The sequence below is a fragment of the Prionailurus viverrinus genome, chromosome B4 (genome assembly GCF_022837055.1).
Source record: "Prionailurus viverrinus isolate Anna chromosome B4, UM_Priviv_1.0, whole genome shotgun sequence".
Taxonomy (NCBI): Eukaryota; Metazoa; Chordata; class Mammalia; order Carnivora; family Felidae; genus Prionailurus; species Prionailurus viverrinus.
Genome location: NC_062567.1, coordinates 96951327 through 96963683, shown reverse-complemented (window position 1 = coordinate 96963683; position 12357 = coordinate 96951327). Strand labels below are relative to the sequence as shown.

The window sequence follows — 12357 nt, the reverse complement described above, 5'->3', positions numbered from 1 at the left end:
GTGGGGGTGGGCAGCACACCATGCTATTTCACTACCTTGACTAAACATTAAGCTTTTTACTTTTAATTGTAAGAAATAAAAAAATGGTATCTGTAGATAATTTGTTTTCTACTTCTGATTATCATAACTAAAATAGTGGTTAAGTAAGAGAATTGTTTGAGTTACAACAATCTGCCTATGGCAGGAAATTCTAATCTGGATTCTGGATCTTTTGTACAGATTCCCTGAAGTTAGATAAATTTTGAGTGAAATGTTTTGGGTGGTAGGGGATTCCTAAGTTTAATCATACTTCGGGAGGCTTATACCCACCCCATAGTAAATTGTATGACATATGAATTATATCTTACTAAAAGTCCCTTCCTGGAACATAACAGTCATATTTTTAATAAAATTTCAAATTCCAAATTAAATACAGAGACTAAAATAAGAAATAATAGTGTAGGATACCATCCTTTTTTCTAATATACATATGTTCTCCTTTTCCCTAAAAATAGCTGGTATGGGTGAGATACACATACTTTTTTTTTTCCTTTTTAAAATCAAGGTTACTGTCGTCATTCTCAGAGTTGAGATGATCAGCCCATGACTTTTGAACTTAAAAAACAGTCTGTTTTACAGCGTAGATGCCAGCATTGACAAGTCTACTGCTGAACTTGATTATAATGAAAGATTTAGGGTTGATACGATTTACATTCTCTTATCAACTTACTGTATCTATTTAAATGTTCGTTTTTGAAATATTTCGGTCAAGAAGTCCATGTATTTATTTTAGTTACTTTGAGTATACCTTTTGCTTCAAATAGGAAACTATCATTCACTGACTTTTATGCTTTATTTTCAATATGATAGAAGTATGACCTGTATTTTACTATGATGCTGTGTAACTGGTGCATTCCAACCTTTCAGCTTGCCTAGGGTAGTTAAGAGACGAGTGAATGCTCTCAAAAACCTTCAAGTTAAATGTGCACAGATAGAAGCCAAATTCTATGAGGAAGTTCATGATCTTGAAAGAAAGTATGCTGTTCTCTATCAGCCTCTATTTGATAAGGTAATGCTTTCTATTATTTATCTGAAATATGACATTATAATAAAGCTCTGGAAATATAAACAAACTTGCAGGTGGTTAAGTCTTTAGGCCTCTCAGCCAGATGGTTATTAAGAGGTATTTGGGAAGTCAGTTATAGCAATTCAGGTTGTGGTATGCATTCATTAAAACTATAAGCGTCTTTAACAAGAAACAGCTAGTTTCTGCCTTGGATATCAGTGTTTTTATGTAAGCTTTTCTTTTTAAATCATTTTAGCGATTTGAGATCATTAATGCAATTTATGAACCTACAGAAGAGGAATGTGAATGGAAACCAGATGAGGAGGATGAAATTTCGGTTGGTACCAACTTTGTGTTTTTATCCCTTGAAAATATTTTATTGTAAGATGGATAGTGAGTGCAGATGAGCCACTGTTAGACCTGGCACCATCTGTACCCAAATTCATCTGGATACAAAATTCATTTTTCCCTTACGTTTTTATAGTATTTAAGTTTTATAGATTCATATAAAATTTTCCTTTGAACTTCATGATGACATGCAAAGGATTGTTCTTTTCAAGTGATGAAATGGAGGCTTTTTTTTTTTTTTTAAGTTTATGTATTTATTTCGAGAGAGAGCGTGTGCACGCATGTGCAGGGAGGGGAAGGTGGGGGGAGAGAGAGAGAATTCCCAAGCAGGCTCCACACAGGGCTTATCCGATGACGGCGAGATCATGACCTGAGCTGAAATCAAGAGGAACCTCCCAGGCACCCCTGAAATGGAAGCTTCTAAGTGACCTGCCTACAGCTAATAAATGGCAGGGTTGTGACACAAATGCAGTGTTCTGTTACATGACCCTGTTTCTCCAACATTGCTGTTTTAATGTTGGTTGATAAAGCATATATAATATAGTGTTTTGGTCAAGAACACCAAGGGGTGAGGCATTGGGTAAGGTATTTATTTATTTACTTATCCCCTGAAGCTTTAAAAATTTTTTTCTCTAAAACTATTTCCCTATGGTTTATAATAAGGTTCTCTCCTAGTGGTTCTCTTTTTTGGAGGAGTATGGTAATTAGCAATATTTATAGAAGTAAGATTTGGTATGGTAAACAGCAGTGTTTATACAATTGGACCAGAACTTATAATTTGATTGAAAGTTACAATTGGTGATTGAAGATATTTTGGTTTCTGTACTTCACCACTGGGTGTAAGTTAAGGGGATGGGTAATATTTTATCAGAGGTCTGATCTAGGTATTCAGTAATGTATGCTGTCATTTATCAAGGAGGAGCTGAAAGAAAAAGCCAAGGTTGAAGATGAGAAAAAAGATGAAGAAAAAGAAGACCCCAAGGGAATTCCTGAATTCTGGTTGACTGTTTTTAAGAATGTTGACTTGCTCAGTGATATGGTTCAGGTAATTTTATTTATGATAACACCAGTTTACTTTTGAAGTGTAAATGGCTGTGATGACACTAGTCTCTCCGTTATTGACCTTTATGGAATGGTTGTGGTCTTCTGAAACCTGTGTTTTCTGTAGAAGGGAAATGTGTCTTTGATGAATGTAATCAAATAAATTTTAATTCATTTTCAAAAATTAGATAATGAAATGGTCCCTTTGACAATTGTTTATCATTGAGCAATGTTTTGTTACAGTCTTGTGCCTTCTGTGTTTAGGTGCTTGGTATTGGAGATAGGAAGGAGGAGACTTAAAATTCCATTTGTCTTACCCAAAATGACTTTCTCAGTCTGAAACAAATATTCCAAGGAACACTTGCATTTTAAAAGAGTAACATACAGAACTTTAACTCTTACAGTTGTCACTTTTTCTGGGAAACCAACCTAAATGTCTCCTTCTCTGGGAAACTTTTCCTGTCTTAATCAGAAGCATTTCTTGAGCCACTACCACCTGCGTGGTAGTATTTGTTGCCATGTAGTGTGATTGTTGGAAGTTAATGTCAAGAAAAAGAAATCTTGGAACAATGACTACTTCATTTCTACTTTGGCGAAGTAGAAAAGGACCCAGCAGAATGAAAGGAAAAAGAAGCTGCTGGAAAAGGAAGCGTTTTTAAAGCAAACATGCCTAAGACTTGGTTTTGTATTCTTTAGCCCATTCAGTCTGATGATAATGATGATGATGATGATGATGATGATGATGATGATGATGATGTAGTTTTCTGTCGAGTCACTTTTTTTCTACCAATGGCAGTAGAAATAAGTAGAGCTTGTAAGTAAACTAGCTTTAGTATAAGCCATAATCTGGAGAGTAGGTCTTAATGGTTCACAATTGTTACGTAAAACCTTCCTATAAATGTCTTAGTTAGCTAAGTGTTTTTGTCCAGTAACAACACTAATCCTAAAATGCCATGTCAGATATTCATTTTAATATTTTCCTAATTTGCAGGAACATGATGAACCTATTCTGAAGCACTTAAAAGATATTAAAGTGAAGTTCTCAGATGCTGGCCAGCCCATGGTAAAAGAACTTTGAAATAGTTTCAGTCTTGTAACATTAGATGTTTATAGGTAGATATACAGAAGTTTCTGAAAAGAGGTGGTACTCAAAGCTTAGAGATGGGGGTGAGAAAGAAGTTAAAACTTATACTTGGTACTCTTAATTGTTGGTAGGAAATAAATGTTTGGATGTTGATAATTGAAATGCAGCATTTATTTCTTTTCCTCCCTCTGATCACAAAACTATTGTTGAAATCTTGTAAATCTTTGATACTAGATTAAAAGTAGGTAAAAAATAATAGCAAGGTAACAGAATTTAAAAAAATACTTCACATTAAAAGGCATGTGTCTGGGGGACATCTGGGTGGTTCAGTTAGTTGAGCATCTGACTCTTGATTTTGGCTCAGGTCATGATCCCAGGGTTGTAGGATTGAGCGCCACGTTGGGCTCTGAGCTGAGCATGGATCCTGTTTGGGATTATTTCTATCTCCCCCTCTACCCCATTCTCCTTCTCTTCTGTCTCTCTTTCTCTCTCTCCCTCCCCTGCCCTCTGCTTCTCTTTTCCACTTGGTCTCATGTGCACGGTTTCTCTCTCTCTCTGTCTCTGTCTCTGTCTCAAATAATAAATGAATGAAGATAAATGGCATGTGTCTGAGAATTACATAAAACAGAAGATGTTAAAGGGCCCTCACTTCCCCCAAAACCAACAGGATTATGTGAAGTATGGGCAGAGCTACTACAGGCTATAGATTATTTTATTGTGTGTGGTACAGTTGGGCTTTTTCATCTGTCAAATTCAGGTTAGAGTAAGATTTAAAGTCCTCTTCATGGGGATGGAAGGAGGGAGTATTTGGTCAGTTTATTCAGCTGTTTTAACCTGTTTTGTAAACATGTTACTAAATAGAAGTTATAAGCTGAACTAGGTTTTATCCAGTTTTATTTTGTACCTTGTTTTGCTTTTTAAACAGAATTTGGGGTTTATCTGACCCTTTCCCAGAGTGGGAAAAGTATTATCACATAGAAGTTTATATGTTTATACAAATCAACAGATTAAGTTTTATTTACTAAAGCACTGATATTTACGATGTAGGAATTTCATTAGTTTTTATTTTTTTATTTTTTTTAAGAGTTTTGTCTTAGAATTTCACTTTGAACCCAATGAATATTTCACAAATGAAGTGTTGACAAAGACATACAGGATGAGGTCAGAACCAGATGACTCTGATCCCTTTTCTTTTGATGGACCAGAAATTATGGGTTGTACAGGGTGAGTTTAATTTTACTGCTTTCACAGAATTTATCTCTTTATTTTACTTAGAATTTGTGATGCTTGGTATTTCCTAGTGTGTGTGTGATACATAGAGACATACATAGTTTATCACTAAACATTTCAGTAAAATGTTTTCTGGGAAGAGCTTACCTATTTTCCTAGAATTCTCCTTGGCTTTCAGTATTGCAGATAGTTGTCCAAAGGAGTGCATGTTTAAATTTATTGTACTGTGAATTTCTGCTAATTGTCAATATCTTATTGAAAAATTTGTTGAAATAAAATTTTCTCTTTATATGCTACTAAAAACATTTGAGCCAATTTTTCCCCTCTAGTATTTGTAATTAAATATATTTAATTAGATAAATCATAGCTCTTCTATCAATTAAATGTAATATGTTAATTGTGATAGATTTTTTTTTTCTCCTTTGTTTTGCAAGGTGCCAGATAGATTGGAAAAAAGGAAAGAATGTCACTTTGAAAACCATTAAGAAGAAGCAGAAACACAAGGGACGTGGGACAGTTCGTACTGTGACCAAAACAGTTTCCAACGACTCTTTCTTTAATTTTTTTGCCCCTCCTGAAGGTAAACAGTGTTTTAGTTTGGGTATTGATGGTTGTTTTATTACAAGCTTTCTTTAATTTCTTACTCACTTGAATTTCTTTTCTCAATTTTGCAGTTCCCGAGAGTGGAGACCTGGTAAGTTAAATTGTTATTTATTTATTGATTGTTAATTACATATGAAATTAGAGAATTGGTTCTCAAATGTGGGGAGTTGGATAGTTGCTACTTGAATTTTGTTCTGAGGCTTGCATTGCATGGAAAAGACCATTATGCATCTGAAATTATTTCATTCAAAATGCTTATAGTGCTTCCACTGAAAAATGGAAAGGCTAAAGGCTTTCTTTTCTTTTGAGACTTGCAAATATTGTGTAGGGGATTCAAGTTGTTAAGATTGTAGTTTTCTTATTGAAACTAGAAGGTATTAAACCATTTGTACTGTTTACTAAACTCCTAACCATTCTGGTCAGAACTCTTTCTGTGTTATTCCAGTGGAAATATGGTTTCTTACTGTGGCCATGTATTACGTGACCATATGCCAAGACCTGTGATTGTGCCTGTGTATGGCCTAGAAAGAGGAACAACCTCTGAGAGGTCTATACAGGCAGGGTAGGCTAAGTATGTTGTGAATTTGCTCTTCTGTTGGCCAGATCTTTGAACTTAAATTAACTCAGTTTAAATAGTTTTATACATATGGAATTAGAAAGTATGTTTTATTTTGAATACTTTCGGATTAGAATGGTTTTAGCCAAGGTTTGGACCAGATGTGTAAAAAGCAAGTATTTCTGCCTGAAAAGAGTAGTACGTGGCTTGGCTCAAAATACCTTTTATAGGACAAAAAAGGGGGCTATAAAGCAGCACCCGAATTTTAGGTTGAAAGACCTACCTGTGAGCATTGAGATAGTTTCATGCTATTTTCATGTCAGCAAATGGGTTGGAGTTTGTGTTCAAGTGATTTTTTTTTTTTTTAATTTCTATTTCCAAATATTGATGGTAACAAAACAATCTTGAGTAGTTACAGATAGACTACCACCTGTGATTAGAAGTCTTTAGTTCAAAGTCCACTGGCCCTTTTGTGTGTTTTTGGATGTTCATTATAGTGGATTATGTTGATGAATCAAAATGAACATTCATGGAATGTTTACTCATTGTTTGGTATCGTAGAACTTTAATGGAATTATTTTAATTTTGAAGAATGTCAGCACCAATTTTGTGTTGTGATTTGTCATTAAATAGAAATCCTGGATTGACTTTGTATTTATTAAGTAGGATTCTTTCTCATTTGGCATTATATACCTGTTAGGGTACTACTTTTAGGAAGTGTGTAGTGATTCTCCATGTTGTTTCATTATGTGTCATACACCTAATGTTATAAATCCTTAGATTCTTAGTATCTTAGTATTATTCCGTTGGGTGTTTTCAGTAATTAATATTTTAAAAGGAAAATTACAGTCCCATAACAAAGTTGCTTTTATATTTTAATTTTAAGCCAGAAAAAAACTAAACAATAACCAATTCTAATTTTTATTTCCCAAATTTGTCTGAGTATGTACACTGCATTGCTTACCTTTCTTTTTATTAAAAATCTGTAGACCTAAGGTATATGTAGATGACTACTGAATCACACACAGAAGCTAATTTTAAAATGACGAAGAGTGAAGTTGAGTGTTGCTTCGTAGGATTTAAACTCAAGAGTCTTGCATGTGCCCAATTAAATAGCAGTTATTAAATTTTGTGCTTGTTTTTTGTTTTGTTTTTAAAGGATGATGATGCTGAAGCTATCCTTGCTGCAGACTTTGAAATTGGTCACTTTTTACGTGAGCGTATAATCCCAAGATCAGTGTTATACTTTACTGGAGAAGCTATTGAAGACGATGATGATGATGTGAGTGAATCTGAATCCTGCAGTGAAATAATTTGGTGAGGGTGTGATTGTCACAATTGATGAGAGGTTTAATGAATAGTTGTGATTTTTTAAAAGACAGAATAATTCAAAGGCTAATTACTGATGTCCTCTAGATAACTTTCCTGAATTGCTTTAAATATGTCCTCCTAGCATCTTAGACTTCTCCGAATTAGTAAAACTTTATTGTGTTTGGTCATTGTTGGAGGTCTATAATGCCCTTGTCTTTGACCAAACAAAAAACATGCCTAAGATGTTTTTTATTACTTAACATAAAAATATTAGGAAACATAGAATTTTTGTCCAAAGGAGTATTAAACAACAATTAAGGTAAAATTAGGCTCCCCTCAAATATTTTGGATATCTTTATTGCTAAATGACAATCATTCCAGTAGGCTTTAGGTCCTTTTTGTGCAATGTGTTCACATAAGTACAGGCAGGTAATATTTATAGTAATAGTTGTCTGACCACACCCACGATTGTACTGTGTTCTTTAATTTTTTAGATAGTCAGATTTAGATAATGGCACTGAACTGATTCCTACAGCTATGTAATTTGTAATTAGTCACCTTAGGGAAAGTATTTTCCTCTTTTTAGATCTTAGTGGAGACAGTGATGGCTGTAAGTAATGCTACTCTCAAATGTCTGTTAGCTACATTCACACTTCATCCTTTTTTCCCTTTTTAGTATGATGAAGAAGGTGAAGAAGCGGATGAGGTAATGTTTACCAAATGAGCAAATAATTCTGTTTAACACATTGAGAAGCGAATTGAGTGACTTATGTATTCCTTTGCTATAATCATTATTCTGTGATACGGGATAAAAACTTTTTGGAAAAAAATACGGTTTTAGAATTCTACAGCCAAACAATGTATGTATAAGGTTTCAATAAATAAATTGCAAAACTCAGAACATTTTTTTTATTTCAAATAATTCTGTTCTGCTGCAGGGTTATCAGCTCTTTGAAGAAGTCAAAAGCTGCAGTAAACTTTTTCAACGTTGGCTGCAGTAAATCTTTTCAATAAAAGCTCTCTGGATGTCTCAAGTTGTGTTGGGAAATTTTTCATATTAGAAGCTTTCAAATTAAATTGCATTGTCACCAAACTCTGTAATCATGAAAATCTTTTGACCTATAGAGTAACTTGTATTAAAATTTCTCCATACATTATGAGCCATTTCTTCCTACTGTGTACCTACTTCATGGATGCATTTTGAACTTTAATATAGGAAGGGGAAGAAGAAGGAGATGAGGAAAATGATCCAGACTATGACTCAAAGGTGAGCAAAATTAGTGCTGCTTTCTATTAAATTAAAGGCAAGTTACATAAGAGTTGATGTTTCTTAATATAAAGTTTATTTTGTAAGTCTTATTGACTGGAGATATACACACATACATACATAACATTTTTTTTTTTTAATCTTCACTGGTATTTCAATAGTACATGATATGCCAGTGTACCTTTCCTAAGAAACTTTTATTTTTGGTTCTGACTTTGTATTTTTCATAGTTTCAGGCTAAATAAACCCTAAGATTCTACTTCTAATGCACTTTATGTTGGGCTTTTTTTTTTTTTCTTCTTCACAATTTTAAAGCATTTAAAATTACTTACTAGTGTTCTTAGGTTGTTTTTCCTCCAAAGGATAGGTTATAAACAAAGGTCAGTTTTTAAGTAACCTGAATGCAAAAGTGCTTGGGAATAGGGAAGCAATACTGTGTTAGATTCTCCCAACCACCTTTTTTCTGAGAGTCCCAATCTGTTATTGAGAATTTGTCATATCAGGGCTAGTAAAGCCCATTGTCTCCCCCAAAATACAAAGTACCTTATCAGGATTCATTTGAAACTTAAGGTTTCTGTTAAATGTATTCATTCATTTGCTAAATTCTGTAAAATATCCAGAAGATATTTTAGTGAGCAGGTAAGAGAGGAGGGGGTAGTTAAAAATAATCTTAAATATTCTAATAGGTATAAATTACTCTTGAAAGTTAATATTAATGGAATTAGGATTTAACAATAATTGATCTATAAGAAGGAAAATACTGATAACATGACTAACATAAATTGCTTGGTTATTTTATTTTTTAAGATTATGGCTTAGTGTGTTTTATTTTATGGAATTCATTCTACAATGTAAAATTTGGGCTTTATTTTAACATTTGTGTGACTTGCTGATATTTGAATAAATAACTTTCCATCATTGCTATATACTATTTCTTTAATTTGGCACAAATTTTGGTAGCACAGTGAGATAATTAAGATAGTTTAATTACTGTTGAAAATTAACTGAAGCAGGTAGAAAAAGATAGATTGACTTGTTGTTTTCCTTTAACAGAAGGATCAAAACCCAGCAGAGTGCAAGCAGCAGTGAAGCAGGATGTATGTGGCCTTGAGGATAACCTGCACTGTAATAGCCTAAACACAACTATTATTTTCTTACAGCCTTATGTTTTTGTATTTTCTTGGTAGACTCAGTACTTTTTTTTAAAGGAAAGGAACTGATAATTTTAAAGACCAATTTGTTCTACTTAGCATTTTAACTGTAGTTTTTCTGCCAGCTCTATCGATTGCATAAATTCTTTCATGCATGTTCATTCATCACTACATGGTTTGGTTCTTCTGGAGTAATTTTTATCATGTAACAAAGAATTTAGATTATAGCTATGAAAGTGAACAGCCCTGTTAAAAGAACAGTTTTTTTGATTCGCTTATTTTTTTTCCCTGAAGAACCAAAATATTTTTTCAGCTGGTAATTGAATTGGGTTTAAGTTTGCTTGCACTAGCTGTGCCTTTCATTACTTTGTTGCAGAAATGCAGTGACTTAGACTAAGACAATTCATCATTTAAAAAACAAAAAACAGAACTTGTCAAGACAAATATGGTTAAGAATTTCCAGTAAGACCACAACTGATAACTTAGATTATTAATGGATTTTGTATTCTAGGTGACATAGCTAGAGATACCTAGTAAGGAAACCACAGTAAAGAAACCTAACTCATAGTGTGGTTACTGGTTACTATAGGGAGGTGAATAAAACCTATTTTCAAAAGTTAAGCCTCATTATTTTAACTGTACTTTTAAATTTAACCTCCATTAACTCAGCATCTTTTCTTTATGGTAGGGTCTACCTTCCGCTTCCCTGGAAAGGATGAATTTACATCATTTGACAAGCCTATTTCAAGTTTTTTTGTTGTTATTTGTTTGTTTGCTTGTTTTTGTTTTTGCAGCCTAAAATAAAAATGTCATATAATTTTAGTTCTCACAAGATAATGTCTTAATTTTGTACTAATTCAGGTAGAAACAGAGGCCTAGCTTGAATTAATAAGCATTGTACCCAGCTTACCATATTATGGAAGAAGAGAGTGTCAACTTTGGGAGAGGTACTACATCTGCTAATATGAGAGGATAGAAAAGAAAGAGAAAATCTTAAATGATGTAATGTTTTTTTAAAAAAAAAGATGAAAAGATTAAAATTTTATTTCATTTGGTTAGAACTAGAGAGAAGGCCCCACGCCTCTATAGTTAATTCCAATTCTTACTGCTTAAAGTATGAGTATGTCATTTACCCATGCTTCTGTTTACTGTGTATTAAAATGGGTAGTACTGTTTACCTAACTACCTCACAGATATGTTAAGGCATATTAAGTTAAGTTTTATGAAATGTTTCTCAATCTCATTAAAAGCTCAAAAATATGAACCTATTTGTACCACAAGTATAATATTCACGTTTTATTCATACCAGGGTTTGATAATTCAACTGGAAAACAAAGGTTTAAGTACCTCTATTCTGGATCTGGTCAGGCAACAAACACTCTTATAGATCTTTGTGTGGCTCCTGTCTTAATATAAGTGGATGGATGAACAACTCTTTCAAAAGGTCCAACGATTGCTTTTAGGTATTTTAGTTTATGACCATATTGTAGTGAAATACTACAGAGATCATGGGACTGAAGTAGAAAGAAGACCATTTTTAGGGAGGAAAATGCCATTAAATTTGAGACTTACAGAGCCACATTTAAAATACCTCAGGCTAATTACTGTTAACTTTTTGTGACAAGCCTAAAAGCTTTGACAGTGAGGGTGGATTAAATGGATTATGACTAGAGGATGGCCTAGAGTTCCTGCTCTTAATAAAACTATATTGAGTTTGTTTTTAGAGGTGACAGAGCTTCCTTTTTGAAAATCTAGTATTAAGATCTTGGAATGTGAATACATTTTGTTATTTGTATAATACTGTTCATTCCTCTCCTGAGAATTTAATTAACTACTGGAAATCCTTAACCAGTTGCAATAGTTTGTAGGAGAAAAAAATGCCATGAAAACATCCTGTGTTTTTCCTCTTTATTTTCAAAATGCTTTTGGTTGCTTTAATTAGACATTCCTTGCTGAATTTTTTTTTGTACCCATAGCTCATCTGATCACAGCCTTTTCTGAACTCAGCCAATTTTAATCTAAAGATAGAATCCCATTTTTAATGAACTTAAGTAGCAAAACCACTATTTTTTTCTTTCACTCCTTTAGGTAATAGCTATTGCCAAAGTGAAGGGGCAGATATGATTTCATCTTGTTATATAAAGGGGATGTGGTTTGCAGAGGAATTGTTTTCTCATTAAAGTTGGCATTGCAAGGGGTATCAGTGTTCATCTATGCCATCTCTCCAGTTCCAAAATGGTTCTATTCCATTCTAGAAATTTGAAATGTGTAATTTGAAATCCTTAATAAAATTTGCATTTAATTTTATAAAATGTACTGGTGATATTTTGGGTGGTTTTTAAAAATATGAATATATTTATATATACTTTTTTTGGAAGAGCAGAGAGTAGAGATGTTTAGAGTATGCTATTCTGTGCTTAGGCCAGGATGACCTGTGAATTTGTTTATTTCAAGAGCAACCTCCCAAGCCTTGCTAAATGGAGTTTGTTATTGGACGACTAGAAAGATTTTTACCCTTAGTTAACTACAGACATTTTTGAGACACTTTGAATTTTGTCCTTACAGTTTCAGTTTATAGTTTCCCCTGGCTCAGGCACTGATTACCAAGAAGTTCTATTTTTCCTGTCTAGAAATGGCAAAATCTTATATATATATAATACTTAGAAAAATTTTTTTGTCATTTTATGGTCATTCAAAATATGGTAAGTAAACAACAGTTTC

General features: G+C 33.3%; 1 protein-coding gene across 5 annotated transcripts in view; it reads left to right on the top strand.

The window, feature by feature from the left end:
- Window positions 1–11952, top strand: part of NAP1L1 (nucleosome assembly protein 1 like 1) — a 33950-nt gene extending 21998 nt beyond the window's left edge. For 2 of the 5 annotated variants that reach the window (XM_047866042.1, XM_047866037.1), the window contains 12 exons: window positions 907–1048; window positions 1302–1382; window positions 2310–2438; window positions 3426–3497; window positions 4603–4742; window positions 5183–5328; window positions 5423–5442; window positions 7067–7189; window positions 7895–7924; window positions 8435–8485; window positions 9539–9610; window positions 10325–11952. In XM_047866042.1, the coding sequence (XP_047721998.1) occupies window positions 907–1048; window positions 1302–1382; window positions 2310–2438; window positions 3426–3497; window positions 4603–4742; window positions 5183–5328; window positions 5423–5442; window positions 7067–7189; window positions 7895–7924; window positions 8435–8485; window positions 9539–9574 (970 nt within the window). In that variant the 3' untranslated portion in view covers window positions 9575–9610; window positions 10325–11952. Of the gene's footprint in view, window positions 1–906; window positions 1049–1301; window positions 1383–2309; window positions 2439–3425; window positions 3498–4602; window positions 4743–5182; window positions 5329–5422; window positions 5443–7066; window positions 7190–7894; window positions 7925–8156; window positions 8253–8434; window positions 8486–9538; window positions 9611–10324 lie in introns of those variants that run through there. The other 3 variants (XM_047866039.1, XM_047866038.1, XM_047866040.1) reach the window with 3 other exon arrangements.
- Window positions 11953–12357: the final 405 nt, after the last annotated feature.